Here is a 19,325-nt window from a genome sequence, read left to right as displayed (position 1 = left end):
TGCCTCTATCCTGGGAAGGAAACCATCCACAGTACAAGAGGAGTCCGAGGATGAATTGACGAGCTCGGAAGACGATGCTGAACTCAGTCAGGAGCCGCCTTCGCACCGTGAAGTTGCTGATATTCTCAGAGCAGCGCCCGTGAGGTCGTCAGCACCTCCCAAGCAGCCATCATTATCGTCCGAGAGCACGGCTGTTGAGTCTCCAGTAAATGTGTCATCTCAAAGGCAATCAAGCCCATCGCAACAAAAGCAGCACGGCAGCGTCAGAAATGCACGTGCGCAATCGGCTAGTCCTGCACGATCAGCACGCTTTGCCTTAGGCCCAGATCAACTGGTGATCAGGCACGAGCCGCCTCCAAGATCAGTCTCGCCCCGAAAATCAGCCATGAAACATTCGACCAGCCCATCTCGTGGTGCCTCGCCTTCGGATGAGAGCTCTGAAGCCTCGGGGCCCAGTCGTTTTGGTAGCGAGGTTACCGCAGCGGAGGTCCCAATGCCACGTAAAAAGAGTGTCCGGGTCAGTTTTGATGACGAGAACACCAAAGTTGTGGGACAATCCACCGCGAAACCGGAGATCGATTCAGCAGCTCCTCCCAGTCCCCAGCAAACCAAACGACATTGGTACAATCATCTGGGTAGAAACAGGAAGAGGGACGCCGTTGCTCTAGATGACGACGAAATTATGAAGCCCCGACCGGCTCTGCCCTCGTTTGGCAGCGTTCGCGAGAAGAAACCAAGAGATGCCGAGGAGGAACGACCTCTTGTTCGACCTCTCGAGTCTCCTCCCCCATCTGACCCCAATACCCCTGAACGCAATCAAGAACGGGCAGTACCGAACGGCCAATCCAGTGACTATAATATTGGTACGATTCTCAGTCAGGAGCAGACGGCCAGAAACGCCGCCAACATATCGAGATTCAGAGAGCCATTGCCGCCTGTAGTTACATCCTTGGAGGGCAGCGGGTACTATTCTCCCACTGGCACAGATACGGATGACGAGGGAGACGAGGTTTTCCAAGACCCAGAGACTGTACAGGAGCCGGAATGTACCCTGCCCTCTGAGCAAGTCAAGGAGGAGATCATTGCCGCCCATCCCAAACTGGCCGATGACACCCTTCTTCCACCGATGCAGGCTGTACCGACCCTGGACAAAAGTATCGACCGCGATCATAGGGAAGAAGATGTTCCTTCGATATCCGTCATACAACCAACTCCCACGCCTAGGGAAACGGCGGGTAACGGCTCTGCCGACTTGTCAGAGCAAGGCTACTTCGATGTCCCTGGAGGCTTTCCAGAAGACGAGAGCGAGGATAGTGTGTCTTATCCTCGCACCCAACCTGAGTTGACCGCTGTGACGAAGGATCGTCACCAGCAGCAAACGACAGTATTCAATGTGGCAGCAACACCTCCTGCCGAACTCGCTCCTCAACCAGTTCCAGCGGAAGAGACCGAATCAGAGGGAGCAAGCATCTACAGCGACGCCTATGAGGACCTTTCAGACGTCGATGGGAACGGATTCATGTCTCTTGACGCCGTTGTCGCATCCCCCGTTCCTAACAAGGTCTCTCACAAGCTCTACCAGAAGGCCATGGCAAACTCATCTCAGCAGACGCCTGTAGACTCTCATGCCAACAACATTCCTGAAGATGTGCCTGACTTTTCTCAGCTATCGGGCAGTTCGCAGAAGCCTGAAGATGAGTGGGAGAGGGCCAAAGTTTACTGGAGGGGATTGACAAGCGACAAGCGGAAGCAACTGGAACAGGAAGCGCTAGAGGAGGCCGGGGCTGAAGGGGACCTTGAAGATGTTGTCCAGCCTGTGAAGGCTAAGAGAAAGAAGTCCGTCAGAAAAAGCGACTCAGCTACCCAGCAGCAAGCGTCCGTCAACCCGGAGCGGGTCTATCAGATCCAACCCGGAACGGTAGTCATCGACGAGAGAGATGAAGAAGAGCCCCCCGCAACCATGTTGAAGACTCTCCGAGGCCTACAGAGCCAAGAAACCGGGCCTGCAAATGGAAGGCTTCAGAAGACATTGCGTGGTGGACAGACACCGATATCAGCAGCGCCTGGAACAGGCTTGCGTAAGACTTTGCGATCAGACACCCCGAGCGCTCGGAGTTCTCAGCCGCCAGAGCCTCCTGTCATGGGTGGCATGAGAAAGTCCATGAGGCAGAGTGGTCCATCCCAAGGAGGGCTCGCATCTGCAGCTGGTAGCCGTCCAGTCTCTCTCCAAGGCCCCCCGTCAAGCCAAGATCAAGATGCTCGACCCAAACACCTTTCCAGAGATAACCCAATGTCTAGCGTCGAGATGGCGAGGGCGATGCAAGCGACTCTCCGTCGTCGTGCATCCGATTCCAGCGAAAGCAGCTTCCGAAGGGCCCGTCCCAAACAGGAGGGCCTCGGCTTCCGCAAATCTATGAGAGCAACCACGGAGACAGACCCGTCGGCAGCTGGTAGAAACTCGCGCTTCAGTCTCCGGTCGATGTCCCCCCCAACCTCGCCCGCCTCGCCGCCTGTCAGCATGAGTAACCGAACGACTATGCGCAGTACATTGCGCAGTGACTCCAGTGATGGAAGCACGCGGCGCGTGCGCCTACCCACTTTTGGAAAATCTTCATCAAAGAAGGCGGCCGGTAAGCCCAGCAAGAGCCGGTTTGGGGATTCCAGCGATGAGGATGATGCTGGACCATCCGGATTCCGCAGCCGGTTTGCCGATTCCAGCGACGAAGATAAGAATACAGCTCCTGCAACGGCATCTCGCGGTATGTCCAAGAGCACGCGAGCATCGACTTCCGCTGCAGCTGCAGCGATGAAGGGCCCTCCTCCTCACTACGAGTCGAAAGCAGAAGAAACGCCGGACCTACCTGACAGCAATGACGAAGAGGCGGTGCCATCACCACCAGTACAGCAAAAGCCTCTCTCCCCGAGGAAGGTCTCGGGTGCTAGCGGTCGTCTCGTGAAGTCTCAATCGAATGGACTTGGGTTACAACGCTCCGGTTCTGGTCGCGGTGCACTCGTCGAGTCTTCAACAACGCCATCTGTGGGTACTCAGGTGATGTCTAGGCCGGGCAGCCATCAACGCCGCGGCAGCTTCCTCTCAGTCCTCCGACGCAAGAAGGAGAACGACATAGACAAGATTTCGCGGCCTATTGCCAGCGAAAGTGGCGCCAGAACGGACACCAAACTTGAGCGCAGCCCTTCCGAGATCTCCGCCCTTCGTGGGACGAATACGTCGCCGAAGCTGCGGAAGCAGTCGATGCATGATAACTGGCCGCTATTTGAGGAGACCATTGACGATGAGAAGCGTCCCATGACGGCGGACAACAGTAAGCCCACGGATGCGTCGAGGCCGATGTTCATGAAGCGCCGGAGCACCAACCAGGTGCTCACTTCGGGCCTACCCGAGGACCGGGAAGATATCGATGGCTCCGGCAAGAAGAAGAAGAAGAAGTTTGGAACGCTCCGGCGGATGTTCAAGCTGGATGACTAGGCGTCGAGCATGCTTTGTTAAGCATTTTGCTGCGTGCCTTGGTCGCCATCATCCTTCTTTCCACCAAGTCTTTTTTTCGTTTATTTTTTTTATCTTTCTTGCATCACCCGTCCACTCACTCACACCCACACCTACACTGGCCCGTTGCGTTCCATCAGTTTCGATAACCACATCTAGCCCATATGAGCTGGCGTTTATCTTGGGATGCTCGACATTGTTCTCATCAAAATTTTCTAATTCATTCTTATACCAATACCACTAATAGCGGGAGCGGGCGTTCTTTGGGCTTCCCACAGGGATCGATAGGAAGAAACTCTTCCCCTCCACAAACTCACTTCCCTAATGACGTACACCACGCACGCTTCAAAAGGGTATTTTCCTCCCTCCTCTCTTTCTTTTTTGCGTTTGTTACAATACGTGCCTTCTTCACAGGGGCCGAGCCCGGTTAAGGGAAGGCAAATTACATGGGGAGTACAGAAGGGAAAATCTGAAAAGGGAATGGATGGATGGATGACTTCCCCTTGGGATACAGCAGAAACCCGTGCTTAAGGCAAGGGACACAAGGGATGAAAAATGACGGACACTGCGTGGTAATGGCAAACATGTACAATTCTCTTTCACTGTGTTACAATGATACCAACCAACAACCGCAGGGTATTCTCTGTACCCAAATCGGACAAAATTCATCACGGATACTATTTTGACGATTTGTTCCGCCAGCGTCTTCTTCGGTAGTGGCTTGACGTGGATTCCCCACTTGATTCTGTTTCCCCAAAGATTATCCAGCACCCCTGTTTAGAGAGTCACCTAGTCGGATTAGTCTTGCTGACTTGTGTAAGTACATCTCTCTGGAGGGCTAAGCCGAAGAGCCGGGCCTATCCGCCACGTCGCGGGCGATAGCGAAGGATTTCTGCTAGGGCAGGCTGAGCGAAGAGCAACAGACCTCGTCCATAACAATTGCTCGGGATGAACCACCCGGCCATCGAGCCCACGATCCCTTGTTGTTCACTACGAAGCTTCATATCAGTTGTACATCATGTTGCGCGAGTGGTTGCTCCAAAAGAGTCTGGTTGGTTCTCGGCGACGAGATGGGCAAAACGACGTCTAAGCCAACCGAGCGGCGGTCGCGGCCTCATGTAACCTGTTGGTAGATGGAGACTGGTCTACCGCGGATGCAATGATGGGTAGTAGCATGAAAATACAGCGCCGCAGACCTTGACGATCGCAACGAGGGCCATTGCTTCGAGAAAGAACCAACAACGTCGTCATGGTGGAGATGATACCCCAGAGTCCAGGCGGACTAAGACGACTTGTGGTCTCCACCGAGTGTGGGTTGATGTGCAGTCGGTGAGCAGCATACCACAGAGCCATTGGCGTGTTTGTCTATTCCCCGACGTCCGAAACAAATCATCCGTCGTCGAAGGAGGAGGTGGATGGCGCCCTCGCTTTGGCCACGGTCTCTCATATGCCACTATGAATTCGTTCGGCCGGGGAAGAAGGCACAGAGCCGAACGGCCATGCCATCGGAGCGAGCGGGCGTGTTGAAATTCGACTTCGTTAGTGTTACGTAGCGCGATGCCACTATTTGCCAATGGCGCAAAGGAGCGTCAACTGCCGCTGCCATGGTCCCTCATCCATGGTTACAGAGGCTTCGAGTCGATCGGCCACGGCAGCCTTTTACGCGTGAGTCGGTCGAGCAACATGGGATGGCCTGGTCGGTCGAGGAAATGAGGCAGGAAGAGAGGCAGTCTTCACCGTACACTCCGTGTTGCTTACGAGACGGCACAACGTTCCCAGACTCCCCGAGAGTAGCAGCGGAGTTGCGGCTGTGTTCAGGCTTTCGTCAAGTGATTAGCCAATTGCTCCATGCATTGCTGTTCTGGGGAAGAGTTGTGGTGCCGCAAGGACGCGGCAACTGGTCACCCGACATCGTCCTCGGATGCTCCCCCGCATTGGACGAGATCAGAAGACCAGGGCGGCCAGGGCGACCAGGGGAAGTTGGGGGAACGAAAGAGGGCCGCAAGGTTGGAAAAAGAAAGCATCGGCTGCTCAGTCCGACCCTGATCCCCGGATTTGTCTTACGAGCCCAGGCAGTGAGGCGCAATATGCTCTGCAGAGAGGTTCCTTTGATTAGGGCAAAGGTCCGGTTCGACAGTCTCGTGATTGTCTGGAGGAGGGGGGGATCCTGACGTGTGGCATGATGCGACTGGACTTTTGGATACCGTTTGAACTTCTTTCGCACCTCCCTCCACACTTTTCGTCTTTCTAGGCTTGATTCTTGCGCTAGGAGCCGCTGCCAGACATGCTGGTTCATAGTCAACAGCTATCAAGCTGTTTCGGAGATAGGAGAGCGGTGAGAGGGTCGCCGTGCTGTCGGTGAGCAAGCAATTTCGCGGTAGACGGGTGGAGAGAAATCATTGCTAGCAACGTTGGGCCAGTAAGATGTGCACCGGGCCATACCATAGGCGATGACGATGATGAATGGCGATGCTACGGCACGGCGTGTCTCGCAACACGTGCATCCTCAGCTTTGCTGGGTACTTGTGGGATCCTCCCTTGTCACTTGTCTGGCGGATGGGGATGCATGGGTATATGTCGCCCAATTAGGCTGCTACCTGCTACACAGTGATAGGGAGAGGGGAGTACAGTGTATTGAGGCGGGCGGCGGCCGAGAATCGTCCCAACAAAGTTGACTGGGCTTGCCTCTGAATGGGCGTTTGTCGACGACGTTTGGACGGAAGAAGCGGTCGAGACAGCAAACACGTCTTGGGCAGGACGTGAGCTGCTCATGGGATATCTGCGCGAATGGCTATTGGGCTCGGCCGGTTTCCATCTGTCAACGTGTCAAGTGAATGAGTGAACAATCCAATGGAACGCAAATGGCATTCACTAAGCTGGGCCAGGGCTGGATAGTTGGTTGCAGAAGGGTAGGCGACGGCGGATGGCTCCCAAGTGCCAGGGGCAAATGTCAGGTTGTAGCACCACCAGAGGCGTTGGGTCACACACCAAATTGTTCTAGAACGCCATTTTCTGGGGACGTGGGGGGCGAGATCCCTGTTGGGGTTATTTTCGCAGTTTAACCCTTGCGCTTCGCCTGCGGTGTGACTGCGTATTGCTTTTTACTGTTTATTGCAGTTGTAGCCTGTAGGCAGGAGCTCAGTGGTGAAGGGAAAAGTCCATCAGGAGGGTCCGTTGTTCAGTGATTTGTTGCGACCGTGGAGGAGGAGGCGAAGAAGGCGCCGGTATATCACCAACGGATGGCGTAGAGGAATTGATGCATGGATGGATGGAATTGGCTGAGACTGAAGGTCGATGAGGTAGGTGTAACGGATTTCGGTCTAGATTTTGATGGACCTCGGTCCAGGTCCGATCTCAGTTGGTGATGATGGCTTTGCCAATCTTGGAGGAAGCATATCCGTAGCATGAGGAGAAGAGCGAGAAAAGCACATGCAGAAACAGGTGAGGGAGAGATGTACTTGGGCAGTTGCCTTCGGAGGTGGAGTTGGAGAGGATGAGATGCGTGCAATGTGAGATAAGCTCAGCCATCCGACGGAGATAAGCTACCTCCTACCTACCTGCCTACCTACCTTAGACTAACGTCAGGTAACTTTGATGCTCTGGATAGTGAGGCCGTGTTGGACGTCCAAGTCACACCTGAAATGTGCACAACCAAGGGCTCTTCAAGGAGGAGGGGTTAAGAGTCAGGAACTAGCAGTCAGAAGCCACCTGAGCTGGCTGGCTGGTTTCCTTATCTCTGAGAAGCGCCACACCCGTCACTGTCACCGTGAACATCCCCGTTTGTTTGCCGTCTTGTCCACCTCCCGTTTTCTGTTTCTCCTGGGCCTGTCGCCTGGCCAAGCTCCAGGACCTCTTCCTGTCGGTCCACTAAAGCTTAGACTCTGGGAGATTTCGCCTGCTGGGTCGGTCTCCACGAGGGTTCAATGGGAGGATAAGAACACACACCGTGTAAATAAATGGCCTCGCCTGCCTGCCTGCCTGCCCTGGGCCGGGCTTGCCTGACTGGCCGAGTGTCGATGCACTGGATTGTATTGCATTGTATTTCGTACCTGTCACCGGATCAAGAAATTGTATGCCCTGCACCTATGGGTGCCTCCCCCAGGCAGGTAAGTGCCCGACCTTGCCTACCTACCTAGGTAGGTAGATACCAAGATACATCAGGTACCTGATCTAGCCGCCGCCGCCAGCTTTGGAAATGGTCGGGACTCAAGACTCGAGACCAGGCCTGAGTGCCTTCCAGGCCCCCGGGGGTCACAGTTCACAACCTTCTAACCCCAGTGCTTTTGTGCTCGCGACGCTGTGATTGCGGCCCACGTTACCTCAGTACCTACCTACCTTAGGCAGGCCAGGTACCATATTTGGGCTCATAATGCCTAGTCTGAAAGCCCCCTTTCCTCGATACCTCCCTACCCCATTTCGTCCCCTTCTCCACCCCGTCCCCGGCGCTTTGCCTCTCTCTTCTGAGTCTTCTCTGCCTTCCTCAGGGCAATCGGGGTGCGGCGCGGGGCGGCATTCCAAGTCATCAAAGGTGAAATACCCTCCTCCCTGCCTTTCTTACCCTGTCATGTTCTACCTTCACACCCGGCTGGCTGGCTGGCTGCCCCTTCGGCTGTCCCCCAATTCCAATCTGAGTCTGCCGTTTTGTTTTTTTTTCTCTCTCCTCGTGCGTGCTCCATCAACGCCATCTCCCCCTCATCATCCTCCTCCACTTGCCATCCGCCTTCCGGCCTTCCACATATGCCAGTTCTTCTACATTCAACAACAACAATAACATACACCTCCATGGGCTCCAGACCTGCCTCTCTTTTGCCACTCTCGCCTGTCAATCGGTTCGATTTCACCTCGGACACGAACCCGGTAGCCCTGACCACTTTTGTTCGCCAGGTCAAGCCTGCCGCCAAAGCTACCATTCAATAGGTGCTGCCCGCCATCTGCGGCTTGCTTGCATTCTGTTCCCGGGTCTTTGACCTCATCTCACCTCACCTCACCTCACCTTAACTTACCTCGCCTCTCATCACTCATTCACTTCAGACTTCGACACAAGTCACCGACTGTACCTCGGCTTTCGTATCTCACCATCTGTAACTTCTCAACGTCGACATCCAGCTTCATCTTTGAATTCGGCCCTCGTTCAGCGACATTCCTCCTGTAGCCACACGTCTCATTACTTTGTGTCACCGCCGCTCCGCCGTTCCACCTCGCTACCGTCCACATGTCGACAACCCGATCCCCCTAACCAACATCGCCAATTCATAGACACGGCTATCCGGGCCCGGGCAACCTGCAAGAGCCGAGTCCCGCCGCTTCGCTTCAGCTTGTCGCTCCGCCTCACACCTCGACCACGGACGGTTTCCATCACCACCTAACTCAACTGAACGCACGCCTGCCATATGCCCGCAGTCGGCCGTAGACCGAGTGACCAACCCAAATTACAACTTGTTTCTCGCAGCAGCAGCCATCCGTGCCTTGTTTCTGTCTAATGAGCCGATCCGCCCATCACGCAAACTTCCCACGGCGTCAAATCCACTTGTAGCGCGACCATGAACACATTTGTTCGGCTCAGGTAATTTTTCATCACAACTTGCAAGATTGCCCACGACGGCGGGGCCATCTATGTCTTCCAGCCTTCTGTCTGGGAGCTCTCGACCTTTCTACCTTTCCGTATTTCGCCGTCTCTGCCGCTGGACATCCGTCTGGTCCCGGTAGACAATACATTCACTTCCGATGGATTTACCCAAGGGCTTTGTCAAGGATGATAGGCGCATCTATGAGGATGTAGCGTCACTCACGCAACCTCTTCCCTCAGAGTTCATCATAAGAATGTGGCGCCGTAAGTCGTACCCAGACCAGTACTCGGTCATTCTAGGCCTCGTCCCAGCCCCCAAGTCTAATGTCGCACTGCAGTGTATACCACAACAAACCTCAAGCTGGTTGATCCCACCGCACGTCGTCTAGAGAACCTTTGGTGGCATGTAATGGGCAGCGACAGGTGTAAGCTGAAAGCAGCTACAGTGGCCAAAATCTGGGAACACATCTCCTACGGCCCGACCTTCGTGCCTCTCAGAGGCTCACCAAACCGCTGGGAGGGTCCCTCGGTACTTTTTCACACCTTGCCTGACACCAGCTCTGTTTATGCTGATTCCAATGCACAGACACCTCGATTCAACAGTCAGCACGAGTCTGATCCGCTTCTCAGTGCTCAGCAGATGAACCAGGATATAAAGATGATATCGGAACAGTCAGCTCTCAAGGAGCTCTCTGCTTCATCATCTCGGCCCCCGCCGCCGCATCCGATTCTTAAAAAAAACAGAGGGGATTCGAAATCCGGGCCCCGTCCGACGGCTCGTTTCGTATCGCCACACGAGTCTACCGATGAGGACTACAAAACCAGTGAGGGGACGTCGTCGGGTAGCACGGCTGCCAGTGGCTTGGAAATGCGCATATCATCAGTAGCATCTCCAACGAAATCGAACAAAAAAAAGGCCCTAGTCCCAACCAAACGCTTTGTCGCCTCGGCCGCGAACAAGAGGAGACCGATTCTCCCAAGAAGAATGAGTTCGCAGTCCTCGACAGGTTCTGACGTCATGGTCAAAGAGACTGGTTCTGCAAACGGAACCAAACACGTTGGAACGTACAACGTGACGCCAGTTCATGCCGAACAGAGCGCCGCTCAGAGTGTTCTTGGTTCCCCAGGAATCGAGGCGCCCCCCAGCGCCAAAGCGTTAGGGAAAAGGCCCGTTAATCGATCCTTGTCAGAAACGCCAAACTTGTTGAAGTCGCCTCCTGCCGTTGAAGCACAGCAGAGACCGGCTGTTGTTCAGTCGGGTCGGCGGGCGCCCGCGCCCGCGCCGCTGAGCAAATCTATCGCCGAACGGCCTGGACACGAGGGAAGCAGGGCGATCAGTGAAGGCCCCATGACACCCACAAGCATCTCAGCTGCGTCGCCCTCGTTTTCATCACCACGGATTGGGTCTTTCTCATCTTCGCGCTCTGCGTTCTCGGCCCCACGCATGGAGCGAACAAGCTCCAATTCGGAAACGTATCGGCCGCGAGAGGTCAGTATCGGCCGCGGTTCTGCAAAAGGGCTGCTCTCGAGCGCTACGGCAAGCACGTCGAATATCGCGGCCATGGGTCACATCTCGATATCTGACGAACCAGACCGGCGTGCTTTGGAAGCCTTGGGAACCTTTCACGAGGAGCCAGGGGGTACCCTTCGGCGAACTTCATCGTCGTCACATTTCGCGCCTACCATGCCGAGCTCGACCCCCGACGTGCCGCTGGCCCGCACGAGAAGCCAGCTGACTCTGCTCCTGGAGCGAGAGAAAGAGCGCATTGGCGACAGGCAGAAACAGAGGCCGTAAGACTCACTGTCAACAGTGCCACTTTTTCAGTCATCATATAATCAATCCATGTACTAATTCGCGGAGAACGAACTGCATTACAAGGGGCTTATGGAGTTCAAGGAACCACAAAAAATCGGGCTTATCCGACCATTTTGCTTCTCAAAGAGTTGGCCTTAACCAGCTGCCATCTTTGTTGTTTTCTATTTATTCTTCTTCGGCTCAACGTAGTCGATGCCTGATTAGGGGTAGACGGGCGTATGCATTGCATGAGGCGTTCTCGTTATAGGCGATTGAAGGGCGCGTTGGGTGGGTGGCCCTACAAGCATTGCACGGGAAATAGCAAGTTGCAAAACGTAAAGGATCAGCTCTGCATTCACATGCGTGCAAGAGGCGTGGCGAGGCCGTTGGAAGCGCCAGCTGACGTTGAACAGGCGATCCGCTCCTGGGTCAACAGTGCATGGCTGGCGGCCCAGCCGATTCGATAGACACCTTGAACAAGAAACGCTATTGGCATTCGATAAGCCCATCGCCAGAATACATGCAACGTGCCACATTGTATTGCCAATGTGGATGCAAAGACGAGTGCGTGTTGTCTCGGCTGAGACACGACAGGGGAAGAGCCTAGGTCCAGCAGAGATCTAAGCTGGTTTCTGAACTTGAATGACTGACTCGGAGTATCCAACAAATAATGTCATGAAATACGGCCGCTACTACACGACAAGTATTGCTGGGAAGCTTGCAGATTGTCCCTCCCCCCTTCCCCGGTCTGACTCGTAGTAAGGAGGTAGGCGGCCCGGTCAAGCCTCTCAGACCGAGATAAGTGTAAGAGGAGAGAGGGGTGGCATAATTTCGAGCGAGGGAGGGGCGGAGAGGGAGCGGGGAGAGGCAAAAAAAAAAAAAAAAAAGCAATGCGCAACTGGTCACGAGGTCCAATTACTGCGACAAGGGAGTAGGGAAGGCGGAGCGCAAAATCGAAGGCGATGCCCTCAAGACTGCAAATCATTACGCAATCGAAAGAGGAACTCGGGGACCAAAAAAGCCCATATCGAAATGGAGACCCGTGGATTCCTTTCTCCAGACCGGCCGGCCTCGACGCTCGCCCGTCCCGCGAGGCGAAGGTGTTAAAAGCCACCACATGCCCCCACGCCTTGGCCCCTCCCCGACCTGCCATGTCGAGCGCGAGGGGCAGCCAGTGGGATGGATGGGAAGGGAAGCTGTTTGAAGCTACCCTGGAGCTTGACCAGGGCCGCCCACTGCGGGGTAGGTACCAAAACGACACATCAAGCTTGCTGTGTATCCGTAAAGGGGGGTAGCTCACAGCTTCAAATCGTACTTTGGCTGGTTGATTATTGCCGTTGAAACCCGTCCCCCTGCTGACATACTATTTACAGTCTCCCCCCCGCCCAGTGTCCAGCTAGAGATTGTATCCTCTTTCTGTCGTCCGAGACAATAATTAGGTTCAGCTTCTCGTGCAACTCGTCGTGATTGCAAATCGACTTCGCAGCCTTGCTGCTGGGTTGTTGACTATCCACGCTTTCACGGTTTTGGATAGAAGATAGTCAACAACCCCACCACGCATGGTCACACACGTACAGCCACACACACACACACACACACACATACACACACACTAGTGGGATGGCGGCAACCACAATCATGATCCTGTTCTAACGAGTAGGGTTATGTGGGCAACTCACTCTTCTCTTATCTTTTGAACAGTTCAGACAGTGTTAGGCAAGGCAGGGTATTCAATGTGCCGACAACACCTGTGTTGCAACGTCTCTATAGGCGGCTGGCGCTGACTTGCACTGGCGGCGATGAGGTTGACCTACAAGCTCCACAGTAGTACAGCTCCTTCGGCTGAGCTTGTTTTTTCTAGTTTGGCAACTCAGTCTTGTCATACTTGAGCTTCTGTGTTCCTATACGCACTATGGATCAACCGGAGATGCGGCACGTACAAGGCCTCGGAGCCGCCATGCTGCCTCCATCGCTTCGTGATATATCGTGACACCTGGTCCAGGAGGATAAGGCTGTATCCAGCTGCCATGCATACCCTCTCCTCGCACACCACCAAACCCCGAGACCATGGCTAGCACTCAGCCTGGGACGAGACAGCACTCGATAGATCATGTATGCGGTGAGGTGGGCTTCGGTACATGCTTGCTTTTCCCTGCTGCTCGGCTCCTGTTCCCTGCCCAGCAAGTTTGCAATGAACCCGCCGCCGAGCAGGGCCCAGCACCCTCCTTCCCACCGGTGCCGTCGCACAGCATGGTGCAGCACGCATGCACCTCCCTCCATCCACACTTCACGCCTACCTCTCCCTCCTACCCGCCGACCGAAACATTCAGGACGATCCGTGTGGCTTGGCACGAGATAGTGAGAGGTCGGGCGGATGCCCGTGAGGTCGGGGCGCCCAACCAACCAAAGTGGGGAGGGGGGGCGGTGGCCGGCAGCATAAAGTACATCATCGGGCAGTCGATATTGGCCTCGTACGGCCTTCGCGATGCTGCGGGATCCGTCGCACCACATGTTGGGGGGACAGGCTCGACCGGCGAGACTCGTCAGACCGGACGGCCGGAGTGGAAGCCACTTGCAGAGCTAACCTCCCTTTCACGCATCGGTTCGGACCGGTCAATCGATTTTCGAGTAACTTGTGATATTAGTGTTTTGTCACTGATTTGAATGCTAAGCAGATGCCGACGTCTATTTGTCTCCGAAGCAAAACTCCCATCATTCTAACGTTATGTAGCTTTTGTTGCCTTTTTCCCGACCGCTGGCCCCCTTCCCTCTTCCCAATATCAGTATGTAATCGGGCTGGTTTATGTAACGGTATATCCGCCGTCGACGCGGAGATCCGCGCCCGTCACGTACTGAGAGGCGTCGGACAGGAGGAAGGTCACGGGACCCATGAGGTCCTTGGGCTGCCCCATCTTGCCCTGGGGGATCAGGGAGGTCCACTTCTGCTTAAGGTCCGGGTTGTCGTCGAGGATCTTCTCGGTCCTGCAGACACGGGGGGTGGTAAGCAACCAGCATTGGTAAGCCGCTTGGCAGCGACGCTGGGCACTTACAAAGCTGTGAGCATGTAGCCGGGGGAGATGCAGTTGACGCGGATGCCGGCGTGGGCCCATTCGACGGCCAGGGAGGCGGCCAAATGGCGGACGCCTGCCTTGGCGGCATTGTAAGGCCTGTGTTCAACAAACGTCAGCTAACCGTCACTCCCAATAATCGTGGACAGAGGACGGCGTACGCCTGCGGCTGGGGGATGTTGACGATGGAGCCAGACATGCTGCCGATGAAGACCATGCTGCCGGGCGACTTGCGCTCCATGAGATGCTTCGCGACGCCGATAGCGAAGAGGTAGGTGCCGTCGACGTTGACGCCCCAGAGCTTGCGCATGCGGTCAATGGGGTAGTTAACGGCGTCAAAATTCTCAGTGAAGCCGGCCGATGTAACAAGATTGTCGATCTTGCCGTGGGCGGCGAGGACTTCGGCGATGCAGGCCTCGACGGACGCGGGGTCCGAGACGTCCGCGTGGTGAGCAGTTACCTTGGGGGCTCTGTGATGCATGGTCAGTATTCGAAAAAGATTGCGTCGCCTCGGTAGGGGTTCCGCTAAGTCGTTCGCCGAGCGTACCTCTTTGCTTCGGGGTTCTCTCTCTTGAACGCCTCGATCAGGTTCTTGGCCTGGAGCTCCGCCTCCTCCTCTGTCTGGGCGTCAACGCGGCGCACTTGGTGGAATGCGCAACGACAACTAGGTGTGAATAAGAAGACTCACTATTCAGATCAACAATGGCGAGATCACTGCCCGAGTAGACCATGCCCTGGCCCATGACCAAGCCCAGACCGCGAGCACCGCCAGTCACGACGCCGACATTGCCCTCGAGGGAGAAGGACGCCAGCGTGGGCTTGCCAATGCCACCGCCGTGGCCGCGGACGGGCTGGCTAGAGGGGAGCTCGTGGTCCTCGGGGTACTCGACCGTGACGTCGGGATCGGTTCTCGAGTATTGGCCGGGATGGGGCTTTTCTCTGACGTTGGCGCTGCCGCTAATTGACCTCGACTGATGTTGCTGTTGGATCCTGGTGGCCGCGATGCCTGCCTGGGAGGAAGTTTGGGAGGATTTGGCGCGGGCATGGGCATGCTGGGTGATGGGGCGGACTGTCCGCGCGAGACGGGCGCTGAAGGGGCGGAACATTGCGACTGTCTGTTGCGTGCGTTGCCTACCCAAGCAGAGTGCGCTGTAAGTGAATGTGGTCGTTGTCGTCCGTGAGGATTAAACGACAAAATGCCGATTGATCCAAGGTTCCCAGCCGAAATGACAACCGGCAACCTGCTCCCTGTGGCCTTTGGGGACCGTTAGTTTTTGCAATGGGAGGCGGGCGGGATGATGTCACTAGCTAGAGCTAGGCCAGGTCGTTTTGCTGGGCGACCACTTGGACAGGCCGAGATGAAGCTAGCTGTCTCTGGCAGGGCAGGACTGACGATCAGTCCTGGCAGATTCGCGGCACAGTACACAGGTCGAGTGAAGCAACGATGTGAGGAGCTCCAGCGGGGTTGATGACGTGGGATGAGCAGAGGAGAGGCAAGTGATAGCTCCCGATCGTCTCGATGTGAGTCTGTATCGGGAAATGCGTCGAATCCGGGGGGTTTGTTTTGGGGGGGAGAGGGGTGGTTCGTTGGTTCTAGGGGAGGGGATGTATACCGAGAGCGGAAGACAGACAGAGAAAGATAGACCTGGAAGAGGGACCGATGGAAGCTTGGAGAAAGAGGGGAGAGGAGAGCAATAAGAGCTTCGTTTATGGACAGCTCAGTGAGGATTGGGTAAGACGGCCCGGCCGTGTCGGAGGATCGATGGGTGGTGGGAACTGGTTGATTGGCAAGGAAGAACGTGGAAAAAGGATCACGATACTCGGGCACAAGGCATTCGGGCAATGGGCATGCGGACGCGTCTCCTCACCTTTGAGGTGGAAGATCACCGTCTCGACCGTCGAGTCGCAGAGTCTCGACCGTCACGTTGCAGGTCGCACTGCTCCTCCCCCCCTTTCCGCTGTCGGTGGCAGTCGCACTGCCTCGCGGGGAGCTGCCCCGGAGCTGGGCTGGAGCCCGAGCGGACTTGCTGCCGCCCACTGCCCACACTAGAACCACAACCCCGGCGCGGGGGTGGGCGTGAGTTGGAGCACCTACGGTGGGTAACCCTACCGAGGCGCTTAGGGGTAAACACCCGCTGGGGGATGTTGCCGGGATGCCCGGCTAGAAGAGAGAGACAAGTCGGGCGCCTGATGCTCTTTTCTTCTCCAAGGTAGATGTGCCCAATTTGATAACATGCTCGATAAGTCGACCAAGTCACCAAGTTTGCAGACTTACATGGGTCCCTCTGGTTGCGAGGCACAACCGCAGAAACCCCCTTAAACCCCTGGTCAAGGGCTCCTTGCCGGTTCTTGGAGGAGGCAAAACATTGGGCACCTTTCCCTTCTATCCCCACATCTACCCCAATTTTTTCTTGCACGGGATGGAGGTTCTAGAATGCCATGAGATACGAGAGTGGTGGAGGGAGCCGGGGTCTGGCCTTTCTGTCTCGACTCTCTTGGGAGTGATCAGACAAGTGACCTCCGGCTCGGAGGGCGGCTAGATGGCTATGACTGTGCCCAACATTTCTGTTGCCCTCTCCCAGGTATCCGTACCTAGGCATGCATGTCCGGAGACGCATCCTGCCATGTCCCATCCCATCTCGCGTCCACACCATCACATCACGCTATATGTCACGTTGATTGGGATGGCCCTCCTGTTGGCTCGCCCGTCATTTTGTTTACCCACTTCTTTGTCTATCCTATTCACGAACACGAGGCACGAGGCTTGGAAAGGAGGGCGGCTGACTGAACGGGCAATCAGTGCTGTGGCTCCCATGCTACTCGCCGTCCGCCTTGCCCTGTGCGCCTGTCCTCCTCGTTGAGGCACCCCGGGGTCCCGGGACACGCGAGACACACGTCGGGCCACTTGAACGGTGCCGGCTCGGGATTGCCGAATTCATTCATCCGCTTGCACCTGCCGTTGTCGTCGCGACCTGCGGTTCTGGAAGCGCATCCCCAACAGAGCCTTCTACTCGCATCCTCGTCACTCCGCCATCTCATTCTCTTTCACATCAGGAACATGGCGGTTCTGGCTTTACCCGCCACGTGCGTCCTCCTTTAACAACCGTGTCTCTCCTCTGCTATCTGCTTCGGCATCGACCTTCATGCTGCAGAACGCCGGCTCGGTCAAGGGCTACAAGCCCTCTTCGCCATCCGAAAGCAGTAAATGTCCTGGAATCGCTAGAGGCCGGCGTCGTGTTTTGTGAATCTTTCTGGACTGAGCTGCAGAGCCCGCTTTGCCCCCGAATGATGGCTCGATCAACTGGCCTGACAAGAGTTAAATTCGATCTCTCCGCCAAGAAGGCGAACAGGGCTCAATCAATCCCACTTGTGAGCTAGACTCTCATATTAGTAAGGCGAACGAACTTGGGAGCATGGAAGAATATTGTAAGATCAGCTCGTATTCTTGGATGACCCTATCCCGGTTGAATTCGACCATGCCGATGATGGTGACAATGATCAGTCAGGCAGCATGTGTGCAGTACGAGCATTATGTCTATACTTTAGACTGGAGGTGTCAGAAGAGTTGGCTCAACATACACGTGGAAGCATAGGGGTCAAGGTTGGAATGCAGAGGGTTTCCGAAAGAGCTTCCTGGATGGTGTCACTAACATGTGATGGCCCCTGGCGACGAGGTTCCACCCAAGGCCTCCCATCACTTATAATATGACCTTTACATTCTGGGGGAAAAGACCGCAGATTTTTCTTTCTCCATTCAATAGTCTACTTCGAGTTCGCCGGACTACCTGTTCTCTTCGGCCTGTTGTTTTCATCATGTTGCAAGATGCGCATATTCCTTGTTGAACGCCCTTCCAATAACCATTCTCCGGATTTCCGACGTGCCGGCCCCAATTTCGTAAAGTTTTGCGCTAGGAACTTGTCAGTACAAAATCCTCGCGAAGCGATGTTGTCGGATCTCACTTACTCTCTCAAAAGTCTGGAAGCGGGCATCTCTTCCACGTATCCCATGCCGCCGAGAAGCTGAATGCTGTCCAGGGTGCACTCTGTCGCCCTCTCGGCAGCATACAGGATGGCACCGGCGCAGTCCTGTGTCCGGATCGACCCCTCCTCATCGACAGCCTTGGCTGTAGCGTAGGTGTAGGCACGAGACGCCTGGAGCTTCGTATACATGTCCGCCAGCTTGCCCTGGATAAACTGGTTCTGGGCGATGGGAATGCCAAATTGCTTCCGCTGGTGGGTGAATGGCAAAGCCACGTCCAGCGCAGCTTGCATGATGCCCAGAGGCCCAGCGCTGAGGACGAGACGTTCGAGGTCGAGCCCCTCCATCAACACCCGCACACCGCCGTTGATCTTGCCAAGGACGTTCTCCTTGGGCACAAATACGGAATCAAAGTTGAGCTCGCCGGTATTGCTGCCTCGCATGCCCATCTTGTCCAGCTTTCTTGCGCAGCTGAAGCCCTTGGTCTTCGTCTCGACGATGAATGCCGTGACGCCCTTGGAGCCTTTGTCGGGCTCCGTCTTGGCGTAGACGACGATGAGGTCGGCATCCGGGCCGTTGGTGATCCACATCTTGGAGCCGTTCAGGACGTAGCCGCCGTCGACGGCTGTCGCCGTCGTCCTCATGCTCACGACATCGCTGCCGGCCCCGGACTCGGACATTGCCAGCGCACCGACGCTCGTGCCGGCAATCAGCCCGGGGAGGTACTTCTGCTTCTGTTCCGGAGAACCGTTGAGCTGGAGCTGGTTGACACACAGTTGGGAATGCGCGGCATAGCTGAGACCAATTGAGCCAGAGGCACGCGAGATCTCCTCCATGACGACGCAGTGCGCCTGGTAACCCATGGCCAGACCACCGACGTCTTCGTCAGCCGTCATACCTAGGAAACCAGCCTCGCCGAGCTTTTGCCACATCTCATTGGGGAACGCATTGCTCTTGTCCGTGTTCGCAGCGACCTCCTCCGTGATCTCGCGCCTTGTAAAGTCCTGCACGCGCTCGCGCAGCTCGGTAAGGTCGGCTTGTGACGGCGCCTCAAATCCCTTGGGATGCTTGGAAGAGTGGTGTCGGGTCTGGAGGGCGGGGGCCGCGAGGGGTCGCAATTGACGCGCCGGTCGCGCCAACGATCTGAATGCCCGAACGCTTGACATGACTGTGGTATTGAATAGACTGGATTGAAGAGTTGAACAGAGGAGAAAACAGAAATTGTCCTTTCAAAACTCTCTCCGTTGTTGATGATCCAAGTTACCCTGGCTTGATGCCGAGCTGAGGTCCAACCGGGACAAGAGGAAATTCGGCTAGGGGCGGCTTGCTGCGGGCCGAGGCGAGCCATTGGAACGTCACTAGAACGGTATCCCGTCAGCAAGCGAGCGGCCCTTGAACCTTCTCCTTCTCGT

General features: G+C 55.7%; 4 protein-coding genes across 4 annotated transcripts; 2 read left to right on the top strand and 2 right to left on the bottom strand.

Moving 5' to 3' along the window:
* Positions 1-682: 682 nt before the first annotated feature.
* On the top strand, positions 683-3,487 carry CH63R_07426 (uncharacterized protein; the record flags this gene model as incomplete). Its single annotated transcript, XM_018302401.1, has 1 exon — positions 683-3,487. One exon carries the CDS (start codon positions 683-685, stop codon positions 3,485-3,487), a length of 2,805 nt encoding a protein of 934 aa, XP_018157179.1.
* Positions 3,488-10,089: 6,602 nt separating this feature from the next.
* On the top strand, positions 10,090-10,655 carry CH63R_07425 (uncharacterized protein; the record flags this gene model as incomplete). The annotated part of the gene is made up of 2 exons (XM_018302400.1): positions 10,090-10,226; positions 10,442-10,655. 2 exons carry the CDS (start codon positions 10,090-10,092, stop codon positions 10,653-10,655), a joined length of 351 nt encoding a protein of 116 aa, XP_018157178.1.
* A 3,012-nt stretch (positions 10,656-13,667) lies between these two features.
* CH63R_07424 (Short chain dehydrogenase) lies at positions 13,668-15,040 on the bottom strand (the record flags this gene model as incomplete). The annotated part of the gene is made up of 5 exons (XM_018302399.1): positions 13,668-13,848; positions 13,917-14,033; positions 14,096-14,404; positions 14,482-14,575; positions 14,623-15,040. The coding sequence occupies 5 exons, from the start codon at positions 15,038-15,040 to the stop codon at positions 13,668-13,670; spliced, it is 1,119 nt and encodes a 372-aa protein (XP_018157177.1).
* A 2,705-nt stretch (positions 15,041-17,745) lies between these two features.
* CH63R_07423 (Acyl-CoA dehydrogenase) lies at positions 17,746-19,079 on the bottom strand (the record flags this gene model as incomplete). The annotated part of the gene is made up of 2 exons (XM_018302398.1): positions 17,746-17,842; positions 17,899-19,079. 2 exons carry the CDS (start codon positions 19,077-19,079, stop codon positions 17,746-17,748), a joined length of 1,278 nt encoding a protein of 425 aa, XP_018157176.1.
* Between the last annotated feature and the right edge of the window lie 246 nt (positions 19,080-19,325).

Source organism: Colletotrichum higginsianum, chromosome 5 (assembly GCF_001672515.1).
Source record: "Colletotrichum higginsianum IMI 349063 chromosome 5, whole genome shotgun sequence".
Classification (NCBI taxonomy): Eukaryota; Fungi; Ascomycota; class Sordariomycetes; order Glomerellales; family Glomerellaceae; genus Colletotrichum; species Colletotrichum higginsianum.
The sequence above is the reverse complement of the archived record's forward strand: the minus strand, read 5'-3'. Positions and strand labels throughout refer to the sequence as shown.